The sequence below is a fragment of the Physeter macrocephalus genome, chromosome 2, assembly GCF_002837175.3.
Source record: "Physeter macrocephalus isolate SW-GA chromosome 2, ASM283717v5, whole genome shotgun sequence".
Lineage (NCBI taxonomy): Eukaryota > Metazoa > Chordata > Mammalia > Artiodactyla > Physeteridae > Physeter > Physeter macrocephalus.
The window spans coordinates 127,596,660-127,612,283 of NC_041215.1; the positions used below are offsets into that span (position 1 = coordinate 127,596,660).

The 15,624-nt window shown below is 43.3% G+C and overlaps 1 protein-coding gene across 1 annotated transcript in view; it reads right to left on the reverse strand.

Moving 5' to 3' along the window:
- Positions 1-15,624, reverse strand: part of COL4A4 (collagen type IV alpha 4 chain) — a 156,278-nt gene that overhangs the window by 44,857 nt on the left and 95,797 nt on the right. Inside the window, exons 24-31 of the mRNA XM_028482308.2 lie at positions 12,823-12,895; positions 11,769-11,875; positions 8,671-8,854; positions 6,856-6,924; positions 5,004-5,111; positions 4,091-4,309; positions 2,008-2,169; positions 793-963 (exon numbers count right to left, since the gene is read on the reverse strand). Coding sequence (XP_028338109.1) covers positions 793-963; positions 2,008-2,169; positions 4,091-4,309; positions 5,004-5,111; positions 6,856-6,924; positions 8,671-8,854; positions 11,769-11,875; positions 12,823-12,895 — 1,093 coding nt within the window. The remainder of the gene's footprint in view (positions 1-792; positions 964-2,007; positions 2,170-4,090; positions 4,310-5,003; positions 5,112-6,855; positions 6,925-8,670; positions 8,855-11,768; positions 11,876-12,822; positions 12,896-15,624) is intronic.

Below are 15,624 nucleotides of genomic sequence, written 5' to 3' on the forward strand. Positions count from 1 at the left end.
CCCGCCTGCCAATACAGGGGACACGGGTTCAAGCCCTGGTCCGGGAAGATCCCACATGCTGCGGAGCGGCTGGGCCCGTGCACCACAACTACTGAGCCTGCGCTCTGGAGCCCGTGAGCCACAACTACTGAGCCCATGTGCCACAGCTGAGCCTGTGCTCTGGAGCCTGTGCTCTGGAACCTGTGCTCCGCAGCAGGAAGCCACCACAATGAGAAGCCTGCCCACCACAATGAAGAGCAGCCCCCGCTCTCCGCAACTAGGGAGGGCCCACGTGCAGCAACGGGGACCCAATGCAGCCAAAAATAAATAAATAAAATACATAAATTTTTAAAAGAAAGAAGCAGAAGTTCAAAGATGTTGGTCTGGGCCTTGGCACACAGGTAGTGCCTAAACAAGAAAAAAAGAGAACTGGGTGTTGGGGGGGGGGAGGGGGAGGGGGAGGGGAGGGGGGGAGGGAGGGAGTGTGGAGGGAGGGGCCCATCCAAAGTGGAAGCACATCAGCCCTGACCTCGCTCCATCAGCACCACCCAGTCCTTCGGGCAGAAGTGTGTGTGGGTTCTGTGGACCTAACCCCTCCCCACAACACTCCCGTTTACCTAACCCAGAACACTCTGCCCCTGGAAATTACAATACAGAAGACAAGAAGAAGGGAGAAGTCACACAGGAAAGGACCAAGTCAGGCTACTATACCAGTAAACTCTACAGTATGGTCACATGTAATTGTCTTCACTTGGCAGTGGATTTCAGGTTTATAAAATGGCAGGGGGGGAATAATGGAAAAGCAATACCCACCCTTTGGGCCTGGAAGACCAGGTAGCGCATCATCCCCAGTGGGGCCTGGGACTCCCGGGGGCCCTGGGGGTCCATCTGCCCCTGGCCGTCCTGGGACTCCGGGGAGGCCCTTCATTCCAGCGGGTCCAGGAGGCCCCATGCCCCCTTGTTGTCCTTTCCAACCTGGGGCACCTGTGACAAACCGCAGTGACAACAATGTAGGAAGACTGAGAACCGGCCTCACACACGGGCAGGAAAAAAAATCCATGGTAGCTTAAATTGTGTATCTGTGGCCAAGTAAACAATATTTATCAGCTAAAATCACAGTAGCGACTCTCCATCAGTCTAAGTATATATTTTTCTGGCTGCTATAAAAGAAAGGCAGATTACTTGAATAAATATTTCCCAGTTGAGATGCATTATAAAGTCTTTTAAAATGGAAAATGGATAAGGGTAAAGAATTTATATTTACTCTTGGGTGGGGAGAGGGTGGGAACTAATAGAAGAAAACATTCCAGGTGCTTCTTAAAGCTACAGCCAAGTGAATTTTGGTCAAGCTGTTCACTGTGTAATGAGAGAATTATAGGAATCAGCAACGTCATCTAGAATTATTGGTGATTAAAAACAAAGCTGTAGTGGCAGGGTTTGCTCCAATCTCGTTTTGATCCTTTGAGAGGGTGTATTCTTGGATTTGGATAAACACGGTAGAATTTAAATAACAGGTGACAATCTGGATGGTGAAATAAAGATCATGTTGGAAATAGCCCCCCAGCACCTTGTGTTGAGAGACACTTTCTCATGGGTCTCTTTGATGTCTTGCTGGGTATTCCAAGAACAGAGGGTCCTGACCCATCCTCACTCGGGCTATTTCTCAAGGTTGTGTTGGCAGCGAGCAGCCTGACAGATATAGTGCCTCCCTCAGTAAGAAAAGCAAGCTGTCTTGCAGGTTCATGTACAGCTGTTGTATCTCAGGCTCAGAAACTGCAACCCACCATGCGTGCGACATCCACTAGCCCCTCTTATATCACCCCCGAGACACTTGGGTGACACAGGAAATGACACAAACCAACATGAAACTCATGCTACTTGCGGTGCCATAAATAATCAAATCTTTGTTTCTGACCCAAGAATCTTCCTTCTGCCAGCATCCGTAAAAGAGCAACAGGTGAGCTTATTCCTCTGTAAGTAGGGTAAACCCCGCACCTGTCACAGTTCTTGACACCTGCCGACACTTACCTGGACTTCCTGGAGCTCCAGGGAGCCCTGGTGGCCCTGGTCTCCCTGGAGCGCCTCTTTCACAGGAATGGCCGGGTGGACCTGGGATCCCTGGAAACCCAGCGCTTCCCTCTCTCCCTTTGGGACCTTTGAGACCCGGGAATCCGGGCATGCCAGCTGGCCCTGAAATGATACAGTTCATCTGTGACACTGAGGGCATAACACTACATAGACGGCCTACAGTGGTATTCATGTATATCAATACTGATATACTGGTGTATATCAATACAGTATATCAATACTGGTGGTAAACATTTTGATCCCGGCTCTGGGCTCCAATGAGTTAAGCCTCTGAATGGATTTTCTTATCATAGATCGTAGTGAGCTCCAAGTGCACGGTAAAAGCATGCATTGCTAAGAGAATTACTTGATAAGGTTAGGTAGACAATATAGAAGTTGCTTTATGCAAATTAAAAATCCATGCAGTTCTTCCTGATTTTCATTAACCTCTAACGTTGCGGCAGGCTTTACACCACAATGCTTGCACGCCCAGTTTGTACTGTCTGAATTTGCATTCTGTAAACGATCTCATCACTCCAACTCTCAAAATTTGTATGTATTGGAAAGAGAGCATCATGATCTTCAGGGGGAAAAATGTCTTCCATAATTCTACACCCTAACCTAAAAATCTATTTTATCGTTTAATGTTTTCATTGTATTTTGGTTCACATGTTTGCATTTTTAAAGTAGTAATCCCAGTGCACTTTCCATTGTTGGGTTATTTCATATTGCATGTTAATATGCAAATGTTTTCCATTTTATTGTAATCTTTGCAAATATAATTTTAATTGTTAATATCTGAATAGTATTCCCTTGAGTGTGGTGTGTGAGTGTGTGTATGTATGTATTACTTAACTCTCTTTACTGTTTTCAATTGTTCCTCTACTGTGAATAATACTACAACAGTACTTTCGTACTAACCATCTCCTGTTGAATTCTTCCCTTCAATACATTTCACAAGTGAGACAGTGGGATTACTGGGACAAAATTATTTTCATTGACTCACATAATGTAATATCTTGTTACGTTCCAATTAAATGGGTTTTTGTATATGAATGCTTCTGACTTACAAACTATTGGATAAGCTCTCTGAGGACAAAGCATGTGGCTTATTTCCCCGCCTTCCATTTTCCCTGTACTATTGTACTATCATGGGTACCTAATAAACACTGGCCCATCCATCATTAGAAAAGAACCAGAACACTGTTTGTAAAAGTCTGATCTGGGGTCCACTTTTGGTCACCATCCCCCAGGGGTTAAAGTTCAGACTGGACTGCTGGGCTCCACCCAGTTCTGATGTAATGAATCACAATTTCCGAGATTGGGGCCCAGAAGATGGTGATGTGAATGACCCCCACCTCTACCCCTGTTTTTTGGGGGGGGCATGGTATTTTTAAGTACATTAAAATCTGAAAACCTCTGCTGGCGATCCTGCAGAATCCATAGAAAAGAATCCTTTTCTTTTTTTTCAGAAAAGAATGTGAATCAGTGCCAGGGCCATCTCCGCAACTTAAGTTTCACTGCCCTGCCTGCTACTCCTGCTGGAATGAAAGTCCCTCTATCCTGTCACCTGTCCAAAGAACACAGAGTCTGCCAGGACTCAGCTCGTGCCTAGCTCTCCCCCAGAGCTTTCCTTTGAAGGCCAGCCCACCCTGCTTCGCCCCACAGAGCTGCTCTTCTCTGACGGCCTGTCCTGCCCTCCTTCAGCCTGGCAATGGCAGTGGGCGGGTCACCCAGTCCCTGCCCCTCAGAGCTAACATACTGTCCTGGAGTCCAAAGCAGGCAGATGTCTGGTAGCTGCTGAATCAAACTGAACAGACTGAGCCACAGTGAGCTGGGTTTGAAAACAACCAATAACATGCAAAGGCAACACTGCGGACGCAGGTTATTAGAAATGTAACCACTGCCCATGTATGAAGGAAGATGCTTGACTGAAAATTTTACATTCTAGATTTTTAAGGCAAGGTAGTCTAGACACTCTTCAGGGACCTGTTCCAGAACCGAGCTGGCTTTATGGACCACAGGAAGAGCACAGCCCTCATACCTGCAGCCCCCGGTCGTCCAGGATCACCTCTGAGTCCTTTTGACCCTGGTACTCCTAAAAGACCCCTCTTTCCTGGGGGTCCTGGGTAGCCAATAGCAGAGTCTCCTGGAGGTCCTTTCTGACCATTCATTCCAGGTAAACCTGGAGAGCCTGGGGGTCCGACAGGGGAGGACCCCTTTTCACCTCCAAAACCTGGATCTCCCATATCACCATGAAAACCTATTGAACAAAAAATTGTTTAAATTGTTACATGTACAGATATAGAACCAACACACATATAAGACTACTACTTTGATAAAAACACATTGTTTTAAAATACAGGGATACCTACTAAAATTAAGAGTAACTTAAGAGGCAATACTGTTTTTTGCCACCTTTTGTAAGAAAATGAATTGTAACTCCGTGTTTCCTATAAGCCAATGACGTTTCCCTAACTGCTTTCATTTACCGGCAAACAGTCTGTCTAGACTGAGCAGTTCCTACAACATAATATAATATAATAGCCTATAACTCATGTTCCAGGTTTAAGGAGTCCTGGGACATCACAAAAGTATCACAACCTAGAAGTTATCGAAACATAGCTAAGAGCTTACTATATCAAGAAAAACCGGGCTTCCCTGGTGGCGCAGTGGTTGAGAGTCCGCCTGCCGATGCAGGGGACACGGGTTCGTGCCCCGGTCCGGGAAGATCCCGCATGCCGCGGAGCGGCTGGGCCCGTGAGCCATGGCCGCTGAGCCTGCGCGTCCGGAGCCTGTGCTCCGCAACGGGAGAGGCCTCAACAGTGAGAGGCCCGCGTACCGCAAAAAAAAAAAAAAAAAAAAAAAGAAAAACCATTCCCCCACCACCTAGGGATCCCTGGGCCATTTGCTGACTAAGATCATGAGACATTCCTAAATGAAAAGCACTTATTTACCAGGTGGACCAGGTATTTCTGAGATTCCTGGTTTGCCACGTTGACCCTTTTCCCCATCCAAACACCTCAACCCAGGAGCTCCCCGACGACCTGGAAATCCCTTTGGACCTAAACAAAAACAACAAAACACAGACACAATAAAACAAATCAAATGAGGACAAAATAAGATGATTTTTAAAATAAAATCTATGTTAAGTCTTTCTTAGGGTATTTCTACTTTATGGAAGTATAGGTGGTGCCTAGCCTGGTTTTTATAAGTCTTATGCTCCAAATAAGCTTTTCACAGAGATTGTGTTAAGGTACTTTCTCAGAAGCTATACTGTAAAGAATTCTTTCTGAAAGCCTTTGGGACGTACACCATCATTCAGATGAATCTTTTGATACCTTCCCATGCTGAGTCTCAAACACAAATATGTGAGGGATAGCCTTCCTTGTGAGAGGACAGAGGTGGTGACCAGTGTGTGGCTTGATGAGAAAGCACCAGAATAAAGACCAAATCTATTTCCCTGCATCTTACTGCATTTGCCCTTAAATGAAGTACAGGCAAAAAGCACCTGCAGAAGGAATTGAGATTTTTTTAAAACCTTCTGTGTTTTCCTACAAGGAGTTATCTAAGCTAAAATAACTTATAAATCATGAACTTCAAAGGAGACGCAACTGCTAGCTGAAACTTTGAGTGTTCACTTCCCTTGAGGCTGAAGCTGCTGAAAGTGATCATACGTGTTTTTTATCCATCCATGACAAGGTACCAGCAAATGTGAAGATGAAAGTACAATCAGTCAACCAACCTTTCTTCCCTCCACTGATATAGAATTATATTTCCACACCCTTGCCACTGCCTTGTGGTGGGTGGCCCGTATTTCCCACACTTTGATCCGGGGCTTGGCCATGTGACTTGCTTTGGCCAATAGGATAGTAACACCACGAAGTAATGAGAGGTGTGAACAGTGCCAGTGAAGCTGGGCCCCACCCTCTGGCATTTCTGCAATCACAGGAGCAGGGCACACCCTGGCCTCACAATGAGATGCCTGTTGCAGACCTGACCTGACCCAGGACCAGGCACGAAGCCGATAGAGCCCATCTTAGATCAGCTGAACCCCAGCCAACGACAGACCCATAGAGAGAAAATAAATATTACTTGTTAAAGCCCACTGCAATTTGGAGGTTGTTACACAACACTATTGTGAAAGCTAGTGGTTATAGAGGGCAATAGAGAGTCATTCATCATTCAACACTTAAACACTTTTTGTACTGATAGTTAACGCAGAACAAGAAAGGTGACCTTTAGTGGCCATGCTAGTACTTAACAGGTCAATTTAAGCGAACTCTAAATAAATAAAAAAGAATTAGACAAAATCCCTTATATAGATCTAGGGTTTAATTCAGCTATAAATATGTGATTGAGTCAAGTGCAGTGGTTGTATGAAAGTGTAATCAGGGGTGTAGATGCATGGGCATTTTTCAGAATGTTTCTGGTCAGATATTTGGGTCTCTTGGAAAGCAGAATAGAGTAAAACTTACAATCAGTAAGCAAATGATCAATTCTCACTCTCGGGGCACAAGTAAAGAAAGAAGATATAGTTTTTAAATGCTCAAAAGGCAATCATCTTTGCTGATATGTGATCAAATCAAGGTAAATTTTATTGCACAGAAATATTATTCAGAGTGTGTTTGGTGGACACGGGACCCAAGGGGAATGGCTACAAGTGCTGTTTCCCCATAGTCCCTCAAAACTCTATAATCAGGGTAGAAATATCCTAAATAGTTCCCTGAGGATTGGCTATTGGTTTATCTGTCCTGCCAGTTCTTTTAGTTGGGAATGTGTATGACAGTAACTTCTCCTTGATCGTACCTGGAGGTCCATCAAAACCTGGTGGGCCTGGCCTCCCAGGGTAGGTTACATTACAAGGAATTGTATCACCTGGAATGAAAAAAAAATGGCATTCACATAATTGACAGTCCAATGCAACGTGAATCTCAATGACAACTCGATCAAGATACTTCTTCATACAGTATATGTGGAATTCAAAGGAAAAGAAGACTCTCGGGTCTCATTAGGTCACTTGAACTACGTTTATGTTGAATTTCTAGAAGATCTGTCCTGAAATCTGGACTTCAACTGTCAGACAGTAATAGACCTAAGGGGAATAAGAAAAATATTGATTCCAAGAAATCAGTTTAATAACCTACAAAAAATAATGGATGTATAGACCCATGGATGTCTAATACAATGGAATCAGAAGCTTTGATAAATCATGAAATAGCAGCAAGCACCCAACACTGAGTTCCCAAGATTTGACTCCTAGCTTGGATGTGGGGGAATTGTGCAAATGAAGAGACTGGGAGAGATACTAATAACAGCTTCCGTTTACTGAGGGCCTGCCATGGGTCAGGTGCTTCAAATATGTTGTCTCTGGGGGCTTCCCTGGTGGCTCAGTGGTCGGGAATCCGTCTGCCAATGCAGGGGACGCGGGCCTGAGCCCCGGTCGGGGAGGATCCCACATGCCGTGGAGTAACTAAGCCCATGTGCCACAACTACTGAGCCTGTGCTCTGGAGCCCGCGAGCCACAACTACTGAGCCCATGTGCCACAACTACAGAAGCCCACGCGCCTAAAGCCCGTGCTCCGCAACAAGAGAAGCTACCGCAATGAGAAGCCCGCTCACCGCAACAAAGAGTAGGCCCCGCTCACTGCAACTAGAGAAAGCCCGTGTGCAGCAATGAAGACAAAACACAGCCAAAAATAAAATAAATAAATTTATTTTAAAAATATATATATACTGGCTCTTGTTTTTCTAATGACTTTGCAATGTGGTTTTGTCATTTCACTTGGTAAAGAAAATAAAATTTCATTTTCTTCTCCTTTAAAATGGAATGTTTCCCTTTTATAACAGAAATTACATCTCATAATGTATTACACCATAAGCTCTTAAATAAAAAAATGTACCATATGAATAAAAATAATGTTATATTTTGATGGTTCCAGACCATGATCTTAAACCATATCAAATTCCAAGGTATTTGTCTTTCTATGTTGTCAAAGCAAGAACCAAACATATTATTATATTATAAAATTTCACAACTATGTAACTCAAGTCACATGCACATATTACAAAAGAGAAAATCTTAAATCAATCTTTTTCCAACCTTTTTAAAAGTTTTCAGCTATAAAACTACAAGTCACTTTATTGTTTGAAATCCAAATAACTGTCAAGTATATTTAAAATCCCTCCTTTTTTTCTCCCTAGAATGCCTACAAATGGGTTTTCATGGACAATGCTGTATTTTTAAAATGAAATATTAGTGTTTTTATTCAAATAAAATGTATAATCTCAAAAGATAGTAAAAAAAAGAGAGATTTTGAATATATACATGTATGTAATTTTAAGAGTCAGACTGTCCACATTGATACTGAGAAATGAATGAAAGGCAATTTGCCAAACCAATAAAACAGCAAAGACATCTTAGCATTTTAAAGATTTGTTTTAAGTATTGATTGTGTTGTAATGCTTTTATTTGTTTGACAACATTCAAGGTTTGAACAGTGAATTGTGGGAATTTTACTTTAGAGGTTCTACCATAACTGTAATAACTTTGCCCAAAAGAGAGGCTTACTTTAGTTTCCATGATTTCACTTGACATTCTGCCACAAAAACATTCAAAATTACCTTTCTGACCCTTCCAGCCATCAGGGCCCCGCTTGCCTGGGCAGCCTGGAGCTCCTGGTTGCCCTCTCTCTCCTGGTGGACCAGGAAATCCCAGTCCTGGAGGCCCCCTGGGTCCTGCTCTGCCCGGGGGGCCTGGTGGTCCAGGAGGCCCTTTATCACCTGGGGCTGCATCTTCATGATCTCCCTGAGAACATTTGCATCAAGAGTCAATTACCAACCCTAAAATGGCCATGAACTCAAAGCAATCATTGTCACTGTAGGCTACAAAAATGCATGCAGAAAGCCACTTAATTCTAGAAGTCACTTAATAGCAAATGCAATTTTAAATGATTAACTAAGATTCTTCTTAATGTTTTACAGACATATATATGCTCTTGATGTGTGTTTTATGACTCAAAAACAGAAAATTATATGTGTTATGTCTTAAATACAGAATAAGAAATTTTATTTAGAACCACTCTGTGACAGCAAATACAATAAAATATAGAAATGCGTAAATTAAGGGAAGTAGTGGGCTTACAAACTAAATAAATTCTTATCTATTAGAAACGTTTTTTTCTGCATTATTGTAAGACACAAGGATGGACTCTATCGCCCTCCAACTCTGTGGGCCAAGGACTGACAAATCCTTTCTCCTCCTGCATAAGAATTTGACCTTTGGTTAAGGGTCTAGTTCTGCTCTTCAGGAATCTGCATAAAAATGGATGTCAACTGCGTTACTAGACCACACTGCTTATGGTAAAATTAATCCCTGGCTGCAAAACTTGCATCCGCTCTGGAAAAACTATAAAGACCTGTGTGGAGCCTTTGTCAGGGCTTCCTTAAGAGGTGGCTCCTGTAACTGGCAAGTTCCTTGTGGGGTCCCCGCAAGCTAGCTGTGCGGTGGAGGTAACACTCCCGCGGAGAAGGAGGCTTTCAAGTCCAGGCTGCTCACACTTCTGCATATGAGAATCTCATTGCCTTCACCCCAACTGAATGAAAAGCTACAAGGACTCTTGTGTATGAGGAATGCCTGACACTGCCCTGCAGGCAAGTTGAGGGTCACGCCTGCTAGCCTTCTGAGCCGGCCCGGTCCCAAAATGTGGTCTAGGGGTCTGAATTGTTTCAGACTCAGCCTGAAACTCTAGAGAGATTCCCCCGTCCCTAGTGGGTGTTAGAGAAATTCCTCTCCCAATTTGATCTGTAAATACACTTCGGTTTTTCACAGTTAGGTTAGTACATGAGGACACTTATCACTCAGTGACGTTGGTTGCTAAATACAGCAGTCCCCTGCTTATTCACGGTTTCACTTTCCAAGGTTTCAGTTACACACGGTCTGAAAATATTAAATGGAGAATTCCAGACATAAACAATCCACAAGTTTTAAACTGCGCTCCGTCTGAGTAGCGTGACGAAGCCGTCTTGCTCCATCCCACTAGGGACATGAATCGACCCTTTCTCCAGCATATCCTTCAGTTAGTCACTTAGTAGCGTCGGTTTATCAGACTGACTGCAGTGGTATTGCAGTGCTTGTGTGCAAGTCACCCTTATTTTACTTAATAACAACCCCAAAGCACAAGAGTAGCGATGCTGATAATTCGGATATGCCAAAGAGAAGTTGTAAAGTGCTTCCTTTAAGTGAAAAGGTGCAAGTTCTCAATTTAATAAGGAAAGAAAAAAGAATCGTATGCTGAGGTTGCTAAGATCTATGGTAAGAATGACTTTTATATCCATGAAATTGTGAAGAAGGAAAATGAAATTTGTGCTAGTTTTGCTGTCACACCGCAACCTGCAGAAGTCATGGCACAGTGCTTGCTAAGTGCTTAGTTAAGATGGAAAGGCATTAAATGTGTACAATAAGATATTTTGAGAGAGAGAGGGACACTACATTCACATAAATTTTATTACCGTATATTGTTATAATTGTTTTATTTTATTATTAGTTGTTAATCTCTTACAGTGCCTAATTTATAAATTAAACTTTATCATAGGTATGTATCATAGGTATGTATGGAGTCGGGTACCATCCACGGTTTCAGGCATCCACTTGGGGTCTTGCACCGTATCTCCTGTGGATAAGGGGGGGACCACTGTAGTTTCTTAAGTGGAAGAATGAATGAAACAGGGATTACCAAATCTAAAGCAGAGAAGATTATTTATATACTCAATATCCGCTGAAAGACCAGAAAGCTATAAATACCATCTAACCCAACTTCCAAACTTCCGTCTCTTATTCACATGTATTTTATCAGATAGGATTCCTATAAAATCAGAACATGGTCCTTCGTTTTTACAACACTCTCAACGGCAGGCTGCATGATCTGGTGGAAATAGCATGCACTTGAAATAAGAAAGACTGGGTTTTCCCTCCTGTTTAGCCTACTTGATAGATTGTTGATCTTGAGTAACATTCCTAAGCCTCCATCTCCTTACTGTAAACTCTCAAAGATAATCGTTCCTCAGAAGACAACGGCTACGAGTAAAACATCTAGCTCAGTTTGTGTGGCATTGCAAGCATTCTAAACTACCTCATATGCCAAGATATTTTAAGTTCCTGATTATGTCTCATAGTCTTTTCGTATGAACTTCATCAGCTACATGTGGTCTCCACCCAAAGCATGTTTGAAAAATGCAGAATTATCATCTCTCAGTGGGACCTTGCATCAGCCAATACGTCTATCCAGGGGATCTGCACTAGTTCATCCTTTCTTGCTTGCCACTTGCCCTCATGTGCTTCTTCATCAGAGAACAGAACTGAAGGTAATTATCAGGACCTGTGCGCTATCCTCCACCCTACAGAGTCAACTGAACAGACCTGAAACCAGGGGCGGCTTTGTAGAGACAAGGGCCCCAGAAGGAAATAAGCACCACGAGAATAATATAACGACTAGGGACAGAAAGTCTTGCTATGATGAACTGCCACTCAGGATTTTAGACCATCTGCGATAAGCCATACCTTTTAGAACAGCCATCTTTTTGTGGCAGTGAATCAAAGGTGACTGATTTACAGCACGTTGACACTTTACTGTTCAGCTTTTTTAAACTGAGAAGGGGAAAACAGATGCTTTGTGACCATGTAAGAGAGTGAAACTCTATAGCAGGAGAAGAATTATACACACCAGCGGTCCTGGGTCCCCTTTTTCTCCAGCATATCCATCTTGACCGTGTTGTCCCTGCTGCCCTGGAAATCCTGGGGGCCCATCAGGACCTCTTTCTCCTTTGTGCCCTGGTAACAAAGGCCGAAAGAGTCAAGCCCTTCTCAGCAATGGATGAAGTAGAAGGAAACAAAGGTCTAAAGATAAAGGCAATGACCACGACCCTGGGCCGGTAGAGGTTCCTCTGAGTGTCTCAGTTGACTAAAGTCACACGAAGACCATCATACAAAAGTCAAAGGGGAGATTGACAATTGCCAAACACATTGAATCTCTTATTTGGGAAATGTTTATTTTCCTGTTCTGACAAGGAGGTTGTGCGTGGAGGTGCCAATCCCTACAGCATCTTCCTCTGCTTGTGTGACACCAAACACGGTATGCCATCCCCTGGCCATAGTGAGTGGGGGAATGGTCCATGGTTGGGCCCATGCCCCAGGCTAATCCAGTCCTTCCTGGATTTTTTTATTCTAACTGGAGCAGAAAGAGGTAGAGCTCTCTTTCACCTCTGGCTGTAAGAACTTGGAGCTACCTGGGGGCATGTACCCATAGCCCAGAGAAAACCAGACAGGGAGAAAATGCAGATGGTGCAAAGAAAGATGCAAGATGCCGAGACAGCCTTCTCATGCAGTCGTCTCAGTGCAAACCATACACCTAGCCTTTCAAATCTTGTTCAAGTCAATAAATTACTTCTCTAAAAACACTACTTCAAGCTGGATTTTTGTCGCTTACAACCAAAATATTCTTGATTAATACAAGATACTATAATGCAGTGAATAAATGCTAGGCAAATCAAAGGAGGTCTTGTTTCAAACCCAATTCACAACAATGAGGATTTGAGCATAGGATTTAGGCTCTACATTCACACGACTCTGAAGGGCAGGGAGTATTTTTTTTAAGCAATCTCAACAATCCCAAATCTTATTATAGAATTGATCTGCAGTCACAGGAGAAATTAATGCAAGAGAATGGTTCATACATCATTCATAAAATGGCAGGGAGTTAAGTGATCGATTATGCTCACCTTTCACTCTTGATACAACCAGGTCACCTTTTTCTCCTTTGCTGCCAGGTGGTCCTGAGGTACCAGGTTTTCCCTTGGTAAAAAATACGAGGAAAAAATCAGTTTAACTGTGATGGGTCAAAAGTTATTTGTATACATCTAACCTCTCTCTTCTTTCCTTCTAAATCACCTGTTCTAGATTCTAGTTCGGTACTGTTGGTGTCATTCTCTTCCCCACCTTCCAAGGGGGGGTCCTGCCTTACAAAACTGAGGTTCTTGAACTGCACGTGAAAGCTGGTGGAATCTGAATAACGACTGTGCCTGAGTCAAGAGAAATGTATCACTGTCAGTTTCTTGGTTTTGGCAACGTACTACGGTTCTGTAAGATATTCATTGGGGGAAGCCGGGTGAAGAGTACATGGGACCTCTGGGTATGACTGTGCAACTTCTTGTGAGTCATAACATAAAAATTTATCTCAAAATAATTTACAGTTAAAAAATTTAACTATCTTGAGTGTTGTAATGTAGAACTAGGAGGAAAGGAGGGGAGAGGTTAACCACAACAGCTGGCATTAGAGCAGAACACAGAGGTTTAGGAATGAATGTGATGAAAAACACTGTGATATTGTAGGACATCGATAAGCAAGAGAAGGCAATCTTTCTGTAATCAATGTATTTCCTCTGTATGGCAAGTAAACAACTAATTTTGGCCAATGGGCTCATCATCTTTTAACTTCAACACTGCCCTGAGACTGGACTATTTTGGTCACAGTTTTGTGTTACATATTATTAAATAGTAAGCCATATCAAAAATCTGTAATCCTACCTTTGGTATATTAGAATGACCAAGCATTACGGTAAATACAGTTATAGAAGCACTGTACATAGCTTAAGGTCACTTATCTGGTGACCTCAATGATCAAGAAACATAGACAAGAATTTGGAAGGAGGTAAAAATGACTGAGTAGACAACTTGCTTTGCTTACATAGATGCCACTTTGTCTTTTTTTCATACAATCTTAACAGCATGGTCAAGCAAGCTTAATTATCTTTTTAACTGGCCTCTATTAGTTCATGAGCAGTGAACTACAAAGGCGGGTAGAGGTACAAGTGGAGAAAGGACAATGGCAGCATCAAACAGTAAGAGCAAAGAAAAAGCCTAAAATGTATACAACAGGTATCAAAACTAAAGTGGACAAAATGGTTGGGAGCCATTTAATGTAGAGAAAATACAGCTCCACACACCACTCAATACTCCCATTCAGAGCGCCACCTAAACGAGCTCCAGAGACGGGCACGAGCCGCGGCTATCAGCGCGGACACCAGAGACGGGCATGAGACGCTAAGGCCGCTGCTGCAGCCACCAAGAGGCCTGTGTGCAAGCACAGGTCACTATTGACACCGCCCCTCCTGGGAGCCTGTGCAGCCTGCCACTGCCAGGGTCCCGTGATCCAGGGACAACTTCCCCGGGAGAACACATGGCGTACCACAGGCTGTGGCAATATCATGCTGACCTCTGCGGCCGCAGGCTCACCCCGCATTCTGTACCCCTCCCTCTCCCCGGCCTGAGTGAGCCAGAGCCCCCGAATCAGCTGCTCCTTTAACCCCCTCCTGTCTGGGCGGGGGACAGACGCCAGAGGGCAACCTACATGCAGAGGCGGGGCCAAATCCAAAGCTGAACCCCAGGAGCTGTGTGAACAAAGAAGAGAAAGGGAAATCTCTCCCAACAGCCTCAGGAGCAGCAGATTAAATCTCCACAATCATCTCTGGAATACCTGAATAGCCAATGAATCAACCCAAAATTGAAGCAGTGGACTTTGAGAGCAACTGTAGACTTGGCGTTTGTTTTCTGCATCTAATTTGTTTCTGGCTTTATGTTTATCTTAGTTTAGTATTTAGAGCTTATTATCATTGGTAGATTTGTTTACTGATTTCGTTGCGCTCTTCCTTTTTTTAATTAATATATATATATATTTTTTCCTTTCCTTTCTCTCTTTTTCTGAGGGTGTAAGTGTATGCTTCTTTGTGTGATTTTGTCTATAGCTTTGCTTTTACCACTTGTCCTAGGGTTCTGTCTGTCCGGTTATTTTTTTAGTATAGTTTTGAGTGCTTGTTATCATTGGTGGATTTATTTTTTAGTTTGGTTGCTCTCTTCTTTCTATCTTTCTTTTTTTATTACTTTTTTAAAATTTTAGTAAGGTTTTTTATTTTTTATTTTAATAACTTTATTTATTTATTTATTTATTTATCTATCTCACATTTCTTCTGAGCCGTGTGGCTGACAGGGTCTTGGTGCTCTGACCAGGTGTCAGGCTTGAGCCTCTGAGGTGGGAGAGCCGAGTTCAGGACACTGGTCCACCAGAGGCCTCCCAGCTCCACGTAATATCAAACGGCAAAAGCTCTCACAGAGATCTCCATCCCAACACTAAGACTCAACTCCACTGAGTGACCAGCAAGCTACAGTGCTGGACACCCTGTGCCAAACAACTAGCAAGATAGGAACATAACCCCACGTATTAGCAGAGAGGTTGCCTAAAATCATAATAAGTTCACAGGCACCCCAAAACACAGCACCGGATGCGGTCCTGCCCACCAGAAAGACAAGATCCAGCCTCATCCACCAGAACACAGGAACCACTCCCCTCCACCAGGAAGCCTACACAACCCACTGAACCAACCTTAGCCACTGGGGGCAGATACCAAAAACAACGGGAACTACAAACTTGCAGCCTGCACAAAGGAGACCCCAAACACAGTAAGTGAAGCAAAATGAGAAGACAGAGAAACATACAGCAGATGAAGGAGCAAGGTAAAAACCCACCA